The 20,237-nt window shown below is 48.7% G+C and overlaps 2 protein-coding genes across 5 annotated transcripts in view; one reads left to right on the forward strand and one right to left on the reverse strand.

The window, feature by feature from the left end:
- The window catches only part of XRRA1 (X-ray radiation resistance associated 1), a 51,926-nt gene extending 48,910 nt beyond the window's left edge, over positions 1 to 3,016 (reverse strand). For all 4 annotated transcript variants that reach the window (XM_042850730.2, XM_008176225.4, XM_065596281.1 and 1 more), the window contains exon 1: positions 2,877 to 3,016. The gene's annotated coding sequence lies outside the window, so the exon portion shown is untranslated. The remainder of the gene's footprint in view (positions 1 to 2,876) is intronic.
- Positions 3,017 to 3,099: 83 nt separating this feature from the next.
- SPCS2 (signal peptidase complex subunit 2) lies at positions 3,100 to 17,816 on the forward strand. Its single transcript, XM_065596288.1, has 5 exons — positions 3,100 to 3,257; positions 11,743 to 11,826; positions 13,571 to 13,730; positions 14,935 to 15,070; positions 16,835 to 17,816. The coding sequence occupies exons 1-5, from the start codon at positions 3,219 to 3,221 to the stop codon at positions 17,019 to 17,021; spliced, it is 606 nt and encodes a 201-aa protein (XP_065452360.1). The 5' UTR covers positions 3,100 to 3,218; the 3' UTR covers positions 17,022 to 17,816.
- The last annotated feature ends 2,421 nt before the right edge of the window (positions 17,817 to 20,237 follow it).

The following is a 20,237-nucleotide window of genomic DNA, read 5'->3' on the forward strand; positions in this document are numbered from 1 at the left end:
TGGCATGGGGGACACGGTGCGGGGGAATCAGTGCATGGTTGGCATCGGGTACCAGCAGAGAACGCGGCGCGGTGATCTTGGCATGGGGTACCAATGGGGGACGCGGCACAATGGAGTCGGCGCATGGTTGGCGTGGGGTACAAGTAGGGGATGTAGAACGGTGGAGTCGGCACGTGATTGGCGTGGGATACCGACAGGATATGCAGAGTGAGGGGGTCGGCACATGGTTGGCATGGGGTACCAATAGGGTACACAGCACGGTGGACTCGGTGTGTGGTTGGCACAGGGTTCCAGTGGGGGACACGGTGCAGTGGAGTCGGTGTGTGGTTGGCGTGGGGAACCAGTGGAGGACAGGGCAAGGTGGAGTCGGCACGGGGTACCAGTGGAGGACATGGCAAGGTGGAGTCGGCACGGGGTACCAGTGGAGGACATGGCATGGTGGATGCGGTGCATGGATGGGATGGCATACCAGTAAGAGAGGAGGCGTAGTGTGGTTGGGGTGGGGAACCAGTAGAGGACACGGCGTGGTGGAGTGTGTACATGTTTGGCGTGGGGGACGTGGCTTGGGGGAGTCAGCGCGTAGTTGGCATGGGGTACCAGAAGGGGACGCGGCACAGTGTACAAGTGGTGGACACGGCGCGTGATTGGGATGGGATACCAGTGGGAGAGGAGGCGCAGTGGAGTTGGCACATGGTTGGCATGGGGTACCAGTGGGGGACGTGGAGCGGGGAAATTGGCGTGCTGTTGGCGAGGGGTACCAGTGGAGGATGAGGCGCGGTGAAGTTGGCGCATATTTGGCGTGGAGTATGAGTGGGGGACGCGGCACGGGGGAGTCAGCGCGTGGTTGGCGTGGGGTACCAGTGGGGGACCCGATGCGGGGGAGTCGGTGCATGGTTGGCATGGGGTACGAGTAGGTGATGCGGCGCGGTGAAGTCTGCACGTGGTTGGATTGGGGTACCAGACGGGAACGCAGAGTAGTGGAGTCGGCTTGTGGTTGGCGTGGGGTACCAGTGGGGGAAGCGGCGCGGTGGAGTCGGCGCATGTTTGGCGTGGGGTACGTACGAGTGGGGAATGCGGCACGGGGGTATTGGCACGTGGTTGGTATGGGATACTAGTAGAGGACGTGGCGCGGTTAAATTGGCATGGGGTACCAGTTGGGGATGCGGCACGATGGAGTTGGCACGTGTTTGGCGTGGGGTGTGAGTGGGGGATGTAGCACGGGGGAGTTGGCACGTGGTTGGCGTGGAGTATCAGTGGGGACACAGCACCGTGTACCAGTGGAGGACGCGGCACGGTGGATGCAGTGAGTGGTTGGGATGGGATACCAGTGGGAGAGGAGGCGCAGTGGAGTTGGCACATGGTTGACGTGGGGTACCTGTGGGTGACCCAGCACGGTGGATGCGGTGTGTGGTTGGCGTGGGGTACCAGTGGGGACCCAGCGCGATTGAGTCGGTGCATGGTTTGGCTGGGGTACCAGTGGAGGATGCAGTGCAGTGTAGTCGGTGCTTGGTTGGCATAGGGGACGCGGGCGGGGGAGTCGGCATGTGGTTGGCATGGGGTACTAGTGGGGGACACTGCGCGAGGGAGTCGGTGTGTGGTTGGCGTGGGGTACCAGTTGGGAATGTGGCATGGTGAAGTCAGCGCAGGGTACCAGTGGAGGACGTGGCTCGGTGAAGTCGGCATGTGATTGGCGTGGGGTACCAATGGGGGACATGGCACGGGGGAGTCAGCACGTGATTGAAGTGGGGTACCAGTGTGGAAGAAGGTGCGGTGCTGTCGGCCAGTGGTTGGCGTAGGGTACCAGTGGGGGACGTGGTACGATGGAGTTGGTGCGTGGTTGGTGTGTGGTACCAGTACAATAGTATCACAATAGTACCAGTTGGGGATGCAGCATGGTGAAGTCAGCATAGGGTACCAGTGGAGGACGTGGCTTGGTGAAGTCGGCATGAGGTTCCAATGGGGGACGTGGCATGGGGGAGTCAGCGCGTGGTTGTTGTGGGGTACCAGTATGGAAGGACGTGCGGTGCTGTCAGCCTGTGGTTGGCGTGGGATACCAGTGGGGGACGTGGTACAATGGAGTTGGCGCCTTGTTGGCGTGAGGTACCACTGGGGGAGTCGGTGCGGTGGAGTTAGCGCCTGGTTGGTGTGAGATACCAGTGGGGGACGCAGTGCGGGGGAGTTGGCACCTGGTTGGCATGGGGGAGCAGTGCGGTGGAGTTGGCGCCTGATTGGATAGTACCAGTGGGGGACGTGGTACGATGGAGTCGGCGCCTGGTTGGCGTGAGGTACCAGTGGGGGACGTGGTACGATGGAGTCGGCGCCTGGTTGGCGTGAGGTACCAGTGGGGGATGCAGTGCGGGGGGAGTCGGCGCCTGGTTGGCGTGAGGTACCAGTGGGGGATGCAGTGCGGAGGGAGTCGGCGCCTGGTTGGCGTGAGGTACCAGTGGGGGATGCAGTGCGGGGGGAGTCGGCGCCTGGTTGGCGTGAAGTACCAGTGGGGGATGCAGTGTGGGGGGAGTCGGCGCCTGGTTGGCATGAGGTACCAGTGGGGGATGCAGTGCGGGGGGAGTCGGCGCCTGGTTGGCGTGAGGTACCAGTGGGGGATGCAGTGCGGGGGGAGTCGGCGCCTGGTTGGCGTGAGGTACCAGTGGGGGATGCAGTGCGGGGGGAGTCGGCGCCTGGTTGGCGTGAAGTACCAGGGCGGTTTGCGGCCTGACTTAGTTGGGAGCCCCCACTAGGGTGAAGCGTTGGAGCCAAGTTAAAATCATAGAGTTCTTGGTCCTCCAGTTCCTAGAGAGGCCTTTAGCCTAACTCCCGGTAAGACGCTGCGCGGGGCCCCTCTCACCCCATTTCTCCCTTGTCGGTGCTGCTAGTACCTGTGCTTCCCTCGCTATCGTCCTGGGGAGCGTCAGCCCCTGGCGGGGTCTCTGCGCGCCGGGCGCCACAAGGCAGCCGCCATGTTGTCTTCTCCCCCTTCAGTCACCATAGCAACAGGGACGCTCCCGAGGGCTCTAACAGATCAGGTCACGCAAAAAACTACGTATCCCGGGGTGCGCCGGGGCGCGCGCTTCCGGTCACGTGCCCCAAGCGGCGGAAGCTGTAGTTTTCTTTGGAGGCAGACGTGCTAGAAATCCCGTCAGCCCCTGCGCGCCTGCTCTGTGCAGCCAATCGCCGGCGCACAGGTCGCCTCGAGCCGCGGGGTGGAGGGAGGAGAGAAGATGGCGGCGAAGGGCGGCAAGAACGGGCTGCTGGAGAAGGTAGCGGGCTGGGGGAGGGGAAGCGGGCTCGGGGCGCCCCGCGGCTGGGACCAGGGGCCTTTGGCTCAGGCGCTGCAACGCGGGGCCGGGCCCCTCCCCTCCCCTCGGGGGCCTCTGTGGGCATCGGCGGGGGACACCCGGAACTGATCCCTGCCCCCCCCCCCCAGAGCCACCTCTCCCTCCCCCCGACATCCCCCTCACCGGGTGCAGGCTGCTCCCTGCCCCCCAGAGCCGCCTCCTCTGCCTCCCCCCGGCATCCCCCTCACTGGGTGCAGGCTGCTCCCCGCCCCCCAGAGCCGCCTCCTCTGCCTCCCCCCCACCTCCCCCTCACTGGGTGCAGGCTGCTCCCCGCCCCCCAGAGCCGCCTCCTCTGCCTCCCCCCGACATCCCTCTCACTGGGTGCAGGCTGCTCCCTGCCCCCTAAAGCCGCCTCCTCTGCCTCCTCCCCCCCCCCCGACATGCCCCTCACTGGGTGCAGGCTGCTCCCCGCCCCCCAGAGCCGCCTCCTCTGCCTCCCCCCGACATCCCCCTCACTGGGTGCAGGCTGCTCCCCGCCCCCCAGAGCCGCCTCCTCTGCCTCCCCCCGACATCCCTCTCACTGGGTGCAGGCTGCTCCCCGCCCCCTAGAGCCGCCTCCTCTGCCTCCCCCCGACATCCCTCTCACTGGGTGCAGGCTGCTCCCTGCCCCCCAGAGCCGCCTCCTCTGCCTCCTCCCCCCCCCCCCCGACATGCCCCTCACTGGGTGCATACTGCTCCCTGCCCCCCAGAGCCGCCTCCTCTGCCTCCCCCCGACATCCCCCTCACTGGGTGCAGGCTGCTCCCCGCCCCCCAGAGCTGTCTTCTCTGCCTCCTCCCCCCCCCGACATGCCCCTCACTGGGTGCAGGCTGCTCCCCGCCCCCCAGAGCCGCCTCCTCTGCCTCCCCGCGACATCCCCCTCACTGGGTGCAGGCTGCTCCCTGCCCCCCAGAGCCGTCTCCTCTGCCTTCCCCCCCCCCAGGCATCCCCCTCACTGGGTGCAGGCTGCTCCCTGCCCCCCATAGCCGCCTCCTCTACCCCCTCCCAGTACCCCCGTCACTGGGTGCAGGCTGGTCCCTGCTCCTCCACCCCAGCCATCTCCTGTGTGCCCCCAGGGATCCCCCTCACTGGGCACAGGTTGATCCTGGCATACTCTCTCCCCTTTGAACCCTGAGGTGGGAGCCCTGGCCCCTTAGAGCATTACCTCCATGAGCCCTGGTACAGGGGCACAGGCATCCATCTGGTGCTGGTCCTGTGACCCTCGGCACAGGAGTCCTGGCACCCACACCCTCACAGAAGAACATCCTTCACATCCTGTATCTGAGTGTCGAGAGACCTCTACATGGCTCTCTCCCCATGAGTATAGAAGCAGGGCTTTTTGCACCTATACGTGCTCCCCTTTCCCCACTTTGAATATAGGAGAGGGCTCTTTGGTCCCATAAGGCTTCCTCACCTATGTACATTGACATGGTGATTTTGGCATGTATATGCCACTTGCGGGCATCGAAACAGGGCTCTCTGCTCAAGCAAGCCCTCTGCTGCCAACGTCACATTTCGCAATTCACATGCTCCTCTCCAGGCACTCTTTAGTACCAACCCTGCTTCATGGAGCATTTTGCTATCAGAATCTACTCCGCACAGAGGTGTGGTTCTGTAAATGCACATTTAAAATAATGGACAGCTGTAACTGGTCCCTCTGCTTTGTTCCTTTTTGGTGTTGTCTCTTTGCCTGGCATGTGCAGCATATGGTAGGAAGTAAAATGCAGAAGTAACAAAACATAGGAAACTAAGGAGCATATTGCTGGTACAGCTATACAAGATCAGCAAAGCGCTCCTAGTATGACTTCAGCTTATGTCAGCATTGCTTATTCCAAATGCCCACCACCACCACCTTACTCTGAGCAAAATAAGTGCGAGTTTTGCTGGTATAAGCGGTGTCCACAATAGGGGCTTTTACTGGCACAGTTTTGTCAGTTACAGATTGTACCTCATTGTACTCCTGACAGACATAGCTATACTGGGAAAAGTTTGTAGGGTAGATCTGGCCTAATGCATATGGTTATGAATATGAAGTGAGTTTGGTGATCTCAGCCCAGTTTTGAAGGGCAAGGTGTTTGCCTCTTTATTTCTCCCTTTCTCTGCACCAGCTTTGACTTTGGCCTGGAATGGGACAATCGAGTTTGAGATCAAGATATCCTGTAAGCTGTAGGTTTTTAGAGCTACAGTCATCTCTTAAAAACATTTGCGTTAACTGTTGCCATGAACAATGTGGGTTTTTTTTTTTAATTAAATACTCCCAAGTTTCTTGCTGCAAGCAAATGTGTTTAATTTTCGAATTTCAAATGGCAGCAGTTTGTGGTTTTTAGTGTGATGCCTTCTGGAAGTATCCTCATTATTTTCGATGTGCTTGGTAAGCACTTAATTGTGGTTATTTAAAGTGCAACCAAAGCCAATGTGCGCTGGGGAATATCAATATATTTATCTTCTGAAATGGCGACTGTCCAGTTGGTGCAGAAACGGAGTCATTCAGTAACAGTGCATTAAATCTGTTGGAAACCCTAACTATAATCTGGTGTATCCTCCTCAGGATTTCTGTTTGCATGTGTGCACACACACCTGAGACCTGTTCTTTCTCAGCCATGTTGATTCTTTCTGGGATGCTTTGGATGGCTTTAATGAAACCTGATGATCTCAGGGAGCAAAACAGTTGGGGTACATGTTGGTGAGGCGATATCTGGAGAACTGTTGGTGTCTGAATATCTTTGGCTACAAGGGTTTGTATTCAGATTTACAGAAGAGCTAAGACTAAGGTCAGGAGGTATGCCATGGCAAGGAACAAATATTTAGTACACTTCTAGTGTTTTATAAATATACTGTCAGGTAGAACTTTTCTGAGTACCTTGCATACTGACTACTCCATACTTTCTTGCTCCATTAGTAGGGCTTGCAGTTCATCTTGGACGATAAGCTAGATCGGGTTTGGATTTTGATAGCCACAACCTGACAGATTTCAGAGTAGTAGCCGTGTTAGCGTGTATCCGCAAAAAGAATAGGACTACTTGTGGCACCTTAGAGACTAACAAATTTATTGTAGCATAAGCTTTCGTGGGCTACAGCCCACTTCATCGGATGCATGTAGTGGAAAATACAGAAGGAAGACACACACACACACACACACACACACAACATGAAACAATGGGTGTTACCATACACATTATAAGGAGAGTGATCAGTTAAGGTGAGCTGTTGTCAGCAGGAGAGAAAAATAACTGTTTGTAGTGGTTATGAAAATGACCAATTTCCAGCACTTGACGAGATATAAGGAACTGGGGGGGGGGGGGGGGATAAGCATGTCTCTCTAGTTGAGTTGAAATAGTTTTATTACAACCGTAATCTACATACGATGCTGACTTGTTCCTATTGGCTACTTAACCTCATGTGGAGGAGAGGGTGCCAACCATTCTTAAACATGCAGATGTTCGCTCCATCTTCAAGGTCTGAATCCCTCTCTTTTGATGTTGTAGTGTAAGATGGGAGTCAATTAGTGGTGATGACATGCTGTCATCCCTTAGGGATTTGACATATACCATCTTTTGAGGGCTGATCTGAGCTCCCCTATTGCTCCATGTAATAGAGGCCCATTGGTGAAATTACTTCCAAATATAAGATAGAGTATTTGACGTTTCCTCATTTATGCCCCTTGCTTGTTGAGGAGACTTGCTTCCAGGCAGTGAGGTGGTTTAAGAACTTGGGTGTCACTTTCACTCAGTCCTTGTCATAGAAGGTTGTGGGTTGGATGTAGTATACAAGTGGGTTTTACTGGAGCGACTTGTGCAGGAAGATCCTTGTTTATCCTGGGATGACCTTGCAAGACATCTGATTATTTATGTTTATAGCACCCCAACATGTGCTGTGTGCCTCCTAGAAATATGTGAAAAGACAAGTTCACTCTCTTAAAAATGCCCCAATCTAATAAAATAAGAATGACCGTGTGAAAGGGGTGAGGAAGGACCAAGATAAAGATCATGCAGTGACTTAATTCTGACATGTGAACATGTTGAATTCCTTCCATAGTGGGGTATTTTTTGTGTGTTAACTTGCTGAGATGCAGGAGTGAGCTTTGAGGAAGGGTTAACATGGTGGTAGTTTACACAAATGAGTCTTGGCGTTACTGTAAGCACTTGGGAGGCATGGAAGCATATAAGTACAGTAGAACCTCAAAGTTACGCAGCACTAGAGTTATGAAATGACCAGTCAACCACACACCTCATTTGGAACCAGAAGATGTAGTCAGGCAGCAGTAGAAACCAAAAAAGAAAGCAAATTCAGTACAGTACTGTGTTAAACGTACACTACTAAAAAATAAAGGGAAAGCAGCATTTTTCTTCTTCATAGTAAAGTTTCATAGCTATATTAAGTCAATGTTCAGTTGTAAACTTATGAAAGAATAATCATAAAGTTTTATTCAGAGTTATGAACCACCTCCATTCCCTAGGTCTTAGTAACTCTGAGATTCTACAAAAAGAACAGGAGTACTTGTGGAACCTTAGAGACTAACAAATTTATTAGAGCATAAGCTTTCGTGGACTACAGCCCACTTCTTCGGATGCATCATCCGAAGAAGTGGGCGGTAGTCCACGAAAGCTTATGCTCTAATAAATTTGTTAGTCTCTAAGGTTCCACAAGTACTCCTGTTCTTTTTGCGGATACAGACTAACACGGCTGCTACTCTGAAATCTGAGATTCTACTGTACCTAGCTCTAAAAGAGATTACCACCTGTCAGCAGGGCTTCTCCATTTCTGCTGCCTCCTTAACAAACTGCTGTGCATTTTCTAGGGTTGGCATGGGCGTAGCTATACTGATGCAAAAAAAGTAAAAGAGGGGTAAATCCTAACCCACTGGGTTGAGGCAAAATTCATTAATGTGAGGCACTCAGTTACTAAAGCAGTGAGCAATATAGACCAACATGTCAATAAACAAACATTTTTAATACAATCAAGTTCATCTCCATATTTATTGTCTATCCCTAATTGTCCTATAATGGACACCTTTGAATTCTTACACATTTCACATTTTGTGAGAGGGATTCTTTTATTAGAACACAGACATTTTATTCAGTGGCTCAAATGTTCAGAGATCACTTTTAACATAAGTTAATATTAAATGTTTAATCATGAAACATGGAGACAACTTCCCTTTAAATATCGCTGGATTCCAAGTGTCACTTTTTCCCTTCATTTCATATCTTAGGAACAAGCCCCAGGAATACAGTAATGACTTTGTGGAGAGAACTAATTATTGTCGCTCAGAAAAATATTTGTTCTGGTAATTTAATAAAGGGCACATAGAAATAATTGAGAATTTCTCTGATTTTTTCACAGTTCATCTCAAAGCGGGCAGATCAGTTCCAAAAGGAGACTTTTATATGGCTTGTTGAAGTTACCTGTTGTATCAAATTTGTTCAATTTCACAAGTAAAAAGCTAGTTTTTCTATCAGCCCTGAAAATTCAGCCTCTCTTCTTCTTGTACTTCATCATCAGTAACAAAGATTCTGCAGGTCATATGACACTTTTGCCTCTTTGTAACACCGTTGGTTCCATTGGGTTCTATGGGTGTAATAGAGGACAGAACATGGTCCTGCAATTGACAGTTCACAGTTCTAGTCTGTACATCAGCAACACAATAGGATCAAGCTATTCTATGTTGACTCTGCAGGTCTAACAGTAATAACTTATTTTTGACACTTGAGTGACACACACAGCAGATCTGTAGCATAAGAAGCTGCCATTTTTACGTAATTTCTTTTTGGAACAGTAATACATTTTAAGCCTCTAGTAAGCAAAATACAACCGCTTGTAGGCAAGTAACTTCCCACAAAACTTTTGGATTCCACCCCCCACCCCACCCAATTGAGAAATGGAGCCTAGAGGTTCTGGCAAAGGATGAATAGGAAATGCTTGTGTGCAGTCATGACATTTGAATTATTTTCTTCTAGCTCCTTTTGGTATCTCTTTCTGCCAACAGATAAGGAGTAATGGAGGGACTCAGAGGTGGTGTGGGGATGTGAAGCTTACTCGAGGTTTGGCTACCAATCTAGTTATTAGAAAGAAAATCAGAAATCCTTCCCCCTCAACCTTTTTCACTTTCCCCTCTCTGTCCCCCCCCCCCATCCCAAACACATGCGTTCAACTAAATCCCTGTGGATGATCTAATATGGAGGGTGGAAAAAATCTAAAAATCATTGACTTGTATGCCTTTATAATCTGTAGGAAAAGGTTTTCTCACCTATGATTCATTCTATACTAACCTTAGCATTGCTGTAAAAATCGGGGTCCAGTGACCTTCCATAAATATCTTCTATTTTAAACTTACCCCAAAACAAGGGCTATGTTCACTACTGGCCCTTTGAGTTAAATACAAAGGGCCTGTTACTACTCTGCCTTGTAAAATCCGCTCCTGCACTCGCACATGTGCTGAAGTTTCCTAGGCATTCAGCGATTCGTGCCCGCGTGTCTCAGAGCAGAATTGTATGATTATTTTTCAGTGCCTGTAGAAGTAAATCAGGGCAAACATCTTCTTTTAAAATACACCTCTACCCTGATATAACGCGACCCGATATAACATGAATTCAGATATAACGTGGTAAAGCAGCGCTCCAGGGAGGCAGGGCTGCGCACTCCGGTGGATCAAAGCCAGTTTGATATAACACGGTTTCATCTATAATGCGGTAAGATTTTTTGGCTCCCGAGAACAGCGTTGTATCAAGGTAGAGGTTATTTTAACCCGAGAGAGAAATGTGCTCTTCTGGCACTAAATCGGTAAACTGTCTTGTGAACTTCACCTTGGGGAAATAATGCAAGTTCAGAATATCTCCTACCAGAATCTAACATATGTGGTCCAAGTCCCATCGAAATATCGGGCTATTTAAAATACACACAGCTCAAAGCAGTACTGCAAAGTCCTGCCAAATGAATGTAAGACAGATATTGCTACGAGTTTTATGAATTTAGGGAGGGAGTTAACTCTTTCATTGCACACATGCAGTTATACTTGGTCCATCATAAGCAATAGGGGCGCATCTCTGGGCGACAACTTGTGGGAAATTTGAATGTAATAATAATACGCAACTCGTACATAGCACTTTTTATCAGTAGATCTCAAAGCGCTTTACGAAGGAGGTCAAAGTCATCATCCCCATTTTACATGGGGGAAACTGAGGCACAGACGGGCTAAGTAACTTGCCCAAGGCCACTCAGCACACAGTGGCAGAGCTGAGAATAGCACCCAGGTCTCCAGAGTTCCACTCCAGTGCTCTTTCCACTAGCTCACACTGCCAAGTGGCTAGATGGCCTGCGTATAGCTGGGTTAAAAGAGTGGGGATTATTTTTGTCCTTGTTTTCTTAAAAAATCTCTCATTAGTCTAGAGCAGGGTTCTCAAACTTCATTGCACCGCGACCCCCTTCTGACAACAAAAATTACAATACAACTCCAGGAGGGGGGACCGAAGTCTGAGCCCAGCCAAGCCCTGCTGCCGTGGGGGTGGGAGGGCAAAGCCAAAGGGCTTCAGCCCTGCGTGCGGGGCCTGTAACCTGAGCCCCACCGCCCAGGGCTGAAGCCTTCAGGCTTTGGCTTCAGCCCCGGGTGGTCGGGCTTGGGCTTCGGCTTCAGTCCCAGGCAGTGGGACTCCAGCCGTGGGCAAGTCTAACACCAGCCCTGGTGACCCCATTAAAATGGAGTTGCGACCCATTTTGAGGTCCCATCCCACAGTTTGAGAACTGCTGGTCTAGGCAGGGTCTGAGTGAGAAACTTGTCGTTTCTTCTTATTTGTATGTGCCATTAAATTGTCCTCATCAGATTCCTGATTTCCCCCCCTCAAATTTCACCTGTGTTGGCAGAGAGAGAGTGTGTGTGTGTGTGTGTGAGAGAGAGAGAGAGTTTTCATAGCAAATGCAGGTACTTCGGAAGATTTGATGGAAAAGAATTAACAAATCATCCAGCATCATTAAAATTCCTATCACTAGCAGTGACATCTGTTGACAAAGGCAAGCATAGGACTGAAATTAAAATCACTCCCCATTTTAAATTGTTGCTTTACGGGATCATTTCTACAGCGCTGTTTATGAGACTCATCAGGTTAAACCTTTTCAAAACTTGGTATATCATGGCCACAACAATAAAATCTACTAAATCTGAGGTCTGCTTTGAAAAAAGCCTGGTTGGAAGGTCTAACATCATGTTGAATTGCGGTGCAATCCACTTACATACTGCAGCACAATTGTGTAATAGATACTAGATTTTGTTAATCTTTGGACAGTCGTTCATATACAGATACTTACTATGGAGCACTTCCTTTGAGTTTGGCTTTGAGCTATCATTTGCTATTATCTTCCTATTAGTATAGAAACAAATAAAATATTTACACATGCCAAGTTCTTGGAAGTGACTTGATTTCTCAATTTGCATTGCAGTGGAGGATTGATGACAAACCAGTAAAAATTGACAAGTGGGATGGATCAGCTGTGAAAAATTCTTTGGATGATTCTGCCAAAAAGGTATATTCTGACTGACTGACTGTGTTAGCCTCCCGATGGGCCTTTTGAAATCACTGCAGGTGGGATCCACAAAGGTACTTAGGTGCCTAAGTTCCATTTTTAGGCGCTATTGTGAGGCACAATAGATGCCTCTAGCCCAGTAGATGCATAAACTCACTTGGCATCTAAGTTTTTTCCCTCTGGGCGTGCTCACTGCCGCTTCACTCTAGGCACCTGGGCGCCTGTTTCCTTCCTGAACATATGCACTACTGCTTTCTGGTAGGTATTTGGAGGCTTATCCCCACCTCAGCTCCAAAGCCCTTCACAAACCAGGAAAGAGAGAGGTGTTCGGTCCCCTAAGTCATGTGCGAGGGCCCAATCCTGTTGGCACCCTCTGAGCACACCTTCCTGATCGAACTTACCCGAGGTGCCCACACAAAACAGCCAGGGGCGGAAAGACCTCCCTTATAATCTTGAGCCTAGCGGATAGGGTACTCATTCAGGGTGTGGGGGACCCCCAGTTCAAGTCGTCCCACCGCCCTTTGTATAGGGAGCAGCCACCTCTCAGATGAGTGCCCTAGCTACCAGGCTATGGGATATTCTGTTGTGATTTCCTCAATGTCTCCTCCTGCAGTTGTTCCACTTGAATTAAGCAGTGGAATACTTCAATATTAATTGGGCTAGTGACCGAATTAGAATGCCTGTGTAGCCTAGTAATTATGGCACGCACCGGAGAGGTGGCAGATCCCTGTTCAAATCCCATTTTCCCCTCAGGAGGAGGAAGGACATGATCCAGGCGTCTCCCCTATCCTGGGGGAGTACCCTAGCCACTAGGCGAATGGGTTGTATGTAATGGCCCACCCCTCCTTGGCCATTTTGTTTCAAGTTCTGCACACAATTTACACCCATCTTCTGGTTTGTGAATCACAAGCAGAGCTGGCGCCTCCCTGCAGCCCAGACTTAGGAGCCTGTATCTGTGAGTGGGACAGGGCTTAGCACCTCCTCCTCCCCCTCTGGTTGGCATAGAATCCTAGAATAGCAGAGTTGGAAGGGACCTCAGGAGGTATCTAGTCCAACCCCCTGCTCAAAGCAGGACCCATGCCCAAGTAGGCTGCTTTAGGTGGCTCTGCACCTAGCAGGCTGGCTTTGGTGGATCGCCTTTCTTAGGCGCCGACTCTCCCTGTTCATCATATAGGGAGCCCAGGTGCCTAACCCAGCTTGGGGGCTTGCACTGTTGCTCCTGTGATTTTTCTAGGTGCCCTCAGTGTTGCAACACTTGAGTCCTTTTACGGGTTCCACCTTGGAGCCTCGCTCTGTACAGAACTCTCATGACAGATCTGTATGCAGACGTTTCCAGGATCAGACTCCTCTTGAGTGCCTCCTCCTAGAGCTGTGGGTGACTCAGAAATCACTTGCTTCCAACTCAATTACTGTCATTTTGCATTAATAACATTGGCTAGTTAGCCTTCAAATGGCTTTTACGTGTGTCAGTGAAAAGTTTAAAGAACATATGTACATTTAAAGACTATTTAAATTAGATATAAAAAATATCTCAAGTTGCAACATTCTCACCACGTTTATTGCTGTTTCTGTGACGCTCCTGGATTTGAATGGGTTTTCCCCTTTCTGATGCTTTAATTAAAATTATCTGGATTATGCAGTTAAAATTAGTGCATCTATAGAGAATTAATTTAAGTCGTCTTTGGAAGCCACCTGTAAAAGTAGCCAAGTGTACAATAAACGGGGCTCTCTGCTTTCCCATCAGGTTCTCCTGGAAAAGTACAAGTATGTGGAGAATTTCTGTTTGATTGATGGCCGCCTCATCATCTGCACAGTCTCCTGTCTCTTTGCCGTCGTGGCTTTGATTTGGGATTATCTGCATCCCTTTCCTGAATCTAAACCTGTTCTCGCTTTCTGTGTGGTATCATATCCTTTCCTGTGTGCTGCAGGTTTAAGACATGTGTTTGTCTTCCCCCAACAAGTGTAAAAAAAAAAAAAAAAAAATCCATAATTGTCTTTCCCTCTTTTAGCAGACATAGAAGTAAAATTGATAGGTCCTGTCTGAATTTCACACGCAGTGGGACTTACCGGGTTTCTACGTTAGTATTTTATTTTAACATCCGAGGCCTCTTCCGCTTTATTTTAGTGTAAGAAACTTGTATTTCTGTAGACAGACTCCTATAGCACCAGCTGCTTCCTGTGATACTGCAGATCAGGTGCTGGGAGTGAAATGGCAAGCAGGAGCAATTGTCCGAGGCTGCCATCAAGGAATAACAGGCAGCATAAAAATTGGGAAGAGGACAGCAGTATAAATGTAAGTTACATTTAGAGACCAGTTAGTAAATCTGAAGAATTGAGTAACTTTTATCATTCTGGTTTTTTTCAGCAACCTACTCTGCCATTCTGAATACTGACTTTGTTTCTGCTGTTTGGCTATAGGAGTTAGTTAGTGCAGATAATTCAGGATACCATGTCCAGAGTGATGGCTAAAGGGTGCAATATTTCTCTGTATATGCAGCAATCTCTCTGAATTGTGCAGATAGTCTCAGGGGGGCAGTGTGGGCTGGTAAACCGAGCACAAAGCTGAGAGCCAGGAGTTTTGGGCTTCTAACCCCTACTATTCCACTGACCTGCTGAGTGACCCTAGACATAAGGATTATTTCCACTGCTTATTCTGCCTCAGGCTTTCCTGAGGCCTCCTTTAGATGTTGCCAATGAAATTTCAGTCAAGTAACTGAAAACACGATTTAGTCTTTTATATTCACGCTTAATTGTCTTTTAATCTTTTGAGTTTTCTATCTGACTCCTTGGCAAACCTCATTCAAGGGAGGTTCTGATAAACTTTTGCCCACCATTCCTGTCTATTCAGGTATTGATCTGTGGTCTGGTGGCAGTGGGAAGATTTTTAAGAGCCAGAGATTGACACGTTATGTTTGCATTTAACTTGTTCATACTAATAAAAATGTCAACCAAAAACCGAGCTCTAAATGATCTTGTCAGAAGCAATTAAATACCCCAGGCGCTGTGTGGAGATGAATCATTTATTTGTATGCATTCCATTGTTCACGTGTCCTACGTGTTAGTGTTGCATGGCTCTCGTATTCCCTGAATTTCTTTAACTTTCCCGAACTTATTTTGTGATGATGGGAATCCTGACCATCTATACCTCATACAAGGAGAAGAGCATTTTCCTGGTAGCACATCGAAAGGATCCTGCAGGGATGGACCCTGATGACATCTGGCAACTTTCCTCCAGTCTAAAAAGGTATTGTTGCTTCTAGAACCACAGTTACCAAAGGACCATAGTGACAAAACATCCACGCCCTGCTGAGGCCTATGATTTGCCTACTTACTGTAGTTATTATGGGGCAGGAATGTCAGTTCTGCTCCCTGTTGGGTCTGTCACCTTTCTCTGTGCAGATTTATTCAGAGCAGTACAGGAGCCAAATGGCTGGTGTAGCATAAGTCTTATGCAAAGGGTTATATATTACATCTGTGTCATGCACTGCATTGCCTCCCAGTTGGCTTCTAGGCAATATTCAATGTGTTGGTTCTATCAAAAGCCCTGAATGGTCTGAGACCTGCTTCCTTAGAGCCTGTCTCTCTCCCTGTGCTCTATTGCCGTTAACACCCACATGGAATCACCCCAGATGTTTTCTGCTCTCTGTATCAGTGTTTCTCAGCCCGTTGGTAGAGCCCTGTAGCAGGCATGGTATTGCCACCCTTACTTCTGCACTGCAGTGCTACCTTCAGAGCTGGAGGCCTGGCCAGCAGTCGCCACTGTTCAGCTGCCCAGTTCTGAAGGGCCAAATTTGAGTCAGTGGCACTGCAACTCCAGGAGCCAGATCACGACTCCACACAAACAAATTTGGTTCAGTCGTGTGGGGTGGGGGGGGGGGGGGGGAGCCAAGCCAGCCTCACAGCACTGGATTTGCCATTGTGGGATGAGTGCCGGGCTGGACCCAACCGGGGTGCGGGGCAGGACATGACCGAAACCATCCCAGGGCCTCCACCCCCAGACTATTTACTGGATAGTGACAGGCTATAAACATTTACAAATGGGTCCTTCAGCCCTTAGAAAAGTAGACCCCTTAACTCTGTTTGCATGAATGCAGATTGCAGTATTGGACATTTAGTTCCTTTTACTTTAGCTCCTGTCATCATTTCTAGTTTTGAGATGGCTAAAATTTGTATGCAGTATACGGTTTTCTGTCTCCTATAACTAACATGTGGAACTCATGAGACCCCAGAGTTTAGCATGATTCAAAAAAGAAACTTTTTAACTGAAGAGAGAGTTAGCTTAGATTGGCTAAAAGAATAAGGGATATAAACCCTCATGCTTCAGGCATAAACCAATCACTGACTGTTGGGTTAGGAAGGAATTTAGGAATCCTATATCTTTAAAACATCTGGTACTGTCTGCTGTCAGATATGACACCAAAAGAGATGGGACACATGGCTTTTCATATATATGCATATAGGGAGATGGTTGGCTCCCTGTTTGTGATGTAATTGTGCTTTCTATTCCTGGCCTGTAAAATATATTTTAATTAAAGTATAAAACAGTCAGACTTTTGGACACACAAGCATTTTATTAACTGAAACAATGAAAGCAGAGCAGGAAGGAAGTGGGTGGGGGAGGGAGCGGGAGCAATGTTAGTTCACTTTTAAGGGCCGAAGAAATGCTTACGTGGAATTGGTTAATGTCATTTAAAACAGGGAGGCGTTAACCCGAAGTGTGGCTTCTGAAATTCTGGAATGTGGCCCAATTAGCCTCATCTTTGACTTAAAAACACAGTTTTCCTTAAAAGATCATATAGATACATATTAAAAAAAAAAAAAAAACACCTAGAAACACACATGGAAGGTGGAAATCTTCCATGGTTGTTGAACTGATCTCACGGCATGGACGCTGCCATTTTCAGGAAGTCAGGTCCATTGTGACATGGACGGATTGATCTTTACTGACGTGTGAAGAAAGCCCCCTCTCTAAACTCTGATTCAGGTTCTCTTTCTGTGTCCCTTCAAGGTTTGATGACAAATACACCCTGAAATTGACTTTCATCAGCGGGAAAACCAAACAGCCGAGAGAAGCAGAGTTCACCAAATCTATCGCTAAATTCTTTGATGACAATGGAACATTAGTCATGGAGGTCTACGAACCGGAAATCTCCAAGCTTCATGACAGTTTGGCCACGGAAAAAAAAACAAAATAACTATTCCAATGGCCATCTTCCTGCGTGGATCATACTAAATTAATACCAATAAAGAAAGTGAAATAGCAAAGAATGTTACTTGCCTCTGTTTTTGTCCTGAAATCCTATTGAATTCTGGATAAAGCAGGATTTTTAAACTTGGATCCGAGATCTTGAAGCTAATGCCTAGCTCAGACAGTCTTGATCTGTATGGTTGCAGTGTTTAACCTGCCTTTCAGGTTGCTCTGTCGCTTGAGATGATGTTGGATGACATTTGACCTAACAAAGACCTTTAGGAGGGAGGTTTTTGCTCAATGCTCTATTGACTTCCTCCTTTTTACCTGGCAGTGCTTTATAGTATGTAGCTCTGTGCCATGCAGTGTTTGGGGGATTTTAGCATTCACATTTCGCTGACTTCATTTTATCCTTTTCGTCGTGAATCTTTGTTAGGAATTCAGGACAAAACCTTTATGTAAAACAACTCTGTCCATTCACAAACAAGTGTTTTCTTTATTTTTATATTTATCTGATTGGGGAGTGGGTGGGTGGGATCGATTTTTATATCAAATCCTTTTATCTATTGGAAGGGAAAAATATCGAGACTGCAAATATGCTACTTCTGTATGTTAGAGCACGAAATTTATCGACAAGGTGAAAAAATAAAAGCAATGGCATTTTTAGAGCTGTAAATGTCCTTCATGTTTGTCCAACTGGCATATTTCGTATTGAGATTCTGTTCAGTTGTGTCCCTGATATAAACTGTCATTTTTCTAAATGATTTTTTTTTTCAATAAAAGGAAAGAACAGATGTGAAAACAGTGTTGCGGTCTTCATGGGGGAGAGATTAAAGGAGCACAATCATCTTGAGGATCACATTCCTGTCTAGAAAAACATGGTACCCACTGCCACGTTACATACTTACCTGAGATCACTAACACTGAAGAGTTAGACCCAGATCCACAAAGGAATTTACGTGCTTATAGCCCTTCCCTTGCCTTTTTGTGTGGAGTTAAGTGCACCGCTGCTGTTCTTGCTAGAAACTCTTCTGGATGCAGGTGAGGGGTTTCCAGCTGTGAATCACAAGCACACATAAGTGCCTCCATCCAGCTCGGACATAGGTGCCTAACTTTTGAGAGGGATGGGGCTTAGGACACACCCCTCTCATCGGTGTCTGCTATTGGCTAGTTTAGAAGACTACCCCCCAGTTTGCTGGCATTTGTGGGTCTCATTCTCAGGGCCCAAACTCTCCCCATGCATAGCCTAGGCATCCAAGCCAGGGTTTGTGGATGCCCCAGTCCCTTTGTGGATTTGGGCCTTTGACTCCCTTCCGTTTGTGCATTTGACAGGACTTTCTCGGGAGGCCGTTTCACTGTTTCTTGGAGACTTCAAGGGCGAAACTGCCCAACTGAAAAGACTTTTATAACCATCAGCATCGTCTTGCAATGATTTGGGGGGGAAAAAAAAAAATTCAGTTTCAAAACAATTAAGTTGTCGCCCTTTAAAGAACAGCAACGGGCTAAGACAGCCCATCTTGTCTTTGAAAACGAGTTGTCCCTGCTGTGATGTCATTTGGTTGGAAGGGACTTTGCTTACTTCATGTTAAAAAATGAGCTTACATGACCTATTTGTATTGTGCCCGTTTGCATTGCCTCCAGGGTCCCAGTCAAGGATCAGGAGCGCACAGTGGTAGACGCCGTACAAAACAGAACGAAAAGATGGGCCTGACTCTGAAGAGTTTACAAATTTTGTCACATAAAAGGTGAAGCAATGGAAGGTGCCGGAAGTAGCGGAGAACAGCTTGTTCCTGTTCTGGGGAGTGAAGAGAGGTTAGCAGTGCAGGGGGCTGCTACGGGGACCAGTGTCATGTAGAGAGGAATTTTCACAAGCACTGGGCCTTAGCCAAAGTAATGTCAGCCCCCTTCAATGAGAGCTGTGATTGGCCAAGGCGGAGTGCTCTTGAAACCTACCACCCTGACCTCGTGTTTTTGTTTTTTTTTTTGAGAGGAGGAAGTAGATCAGAAGTGGCTGTGTTTGTTCAGGCCGCTCTGAATTGAATGAGAATTGGAGGTGGGTGAGGAACTCCTGAGGGCAGCCATTCCCGCACCCGCTGTGCCCTCTTGCCAGGTGCCACTCAGCTAGAGGAAGAGCATGCACGTGACCACATTCGTCTACATGCCTGGTACGTTGGAGGGCTCTGTGCCTCCGGAACCTCTCAGGAAACCACATCCGTCTGTTTTGGACAGAATAATGAAGCTGAGAAATCAACTCAGATAGCCTAGCCTCCAGCTGCAGGTCTGTTTACTACAGCTGGTTCCTTCCAGGAGGAGTTTTACAGGGGTAGGGATCACCAGAGAGGGATATAAAGTCAAACTTCAGACCTTGTTATGGGGCTCCCTATCTAAGCATGGTCCCTGGAAACCAAGCACATAGTGACACATGCTCTTCCCCTACCCTTCCTGCTATTGGGTCCCAGCGACCTTGCTCCAGGCATGCTTAGCACAGTTGCAATTCACCCACCAGCGACTCCATTTATGATCACTGTGATAGCCCCTGCCAAGCCAGCACTAGCCTGACAGTGCCACACTGTTCTCTGCAGGTCATCAGCCGGCTCGGCTTGGCAGTCACCTAAGCAAGCAACAGGCTAATGAGGCGTATGTCTACACTGCAGAGAAAAACCTGTGGCTCTGAGTCTCAGAGCCCAGGTCAACTGACTCAGGGTCACAGGGCTTGGGCTGCAGGTCTTAAAAATAGCATTCCTGCTCGGGCTGGAGCCCAGGCTCTGAAACTCAACACGGTGGGAGGTTCTTGGAGCCCGGGCTCCAACCTGAGCGGTAATGTCTACGCTGTTGTTTTTAAACGCCCAAGCCAACCTGCCCCGGGCCCTGAGACTTTGTGCTATGGGTTTTTCTTTGCAGTGTGAAAACCCTGAGAGTCAGTGTGAGACACACTAGGAAGCTTAAACAATCTTGCCATTTAGGATGCTTTCTGAAACTGCCATTATCCAGGCTGCTGTCCCAACTCCCAATGAGACCAAAACTTTTGGTTACTTATCTCTTAACTGTTGTTCTTCGAAATGTGTTGCCCCCTGAGTAGCCAGTCATCTAGGTAAGTGTATATCTGCACCTGCCTCCTTCAGAGGAAGGCTGCTACCACCGACGTGCATTTGGTGAACACTCGTGGGGCTGTCAACAGGTCGCAGGGAAGGACTGTGAACTGATAATGTTTTCAGTTGATCAC

This window comes from Chrysemys picta, chromosome 1 (genome assembly GCF_011386835.1).
Source record: "Chrysemys picta bellii isolate R12L10 chromosome 1, ASM1138683v2, whole genome shotgun sequence".
Classification (NCBI taxonomy): domain Eukaryota; kingdom Metazoa; phylum Chordata; order Testudines; family Emydidae; genus Chrysemys; species Chrysemys picta.

Excerpts from the sequence above, each read along its gene's own strand:
- SPCS2 (XM_065596288.1), top strand. The coding sequence starts at position 3,219 with ATGGCGGCGAAGGGCGGCAAGAACGGGCTGCTGGAGAAG. Across the intron at positions 3,258-11,742 it reads AGAACGGGCTGCTGGAGAAG|TGGAGGATTGATGACAAACC; the intron begins GTAGCGGGCTGG and ends TTTGCATTGCAG. Across the intron at positions 11,827-13,570 it reads TGGATGATTCTGCCAAAAAG|GTTCTCCTGGAAAAGTACAA; the intron begins GTATATTCTGAC and ends CTTTCCCATCAG.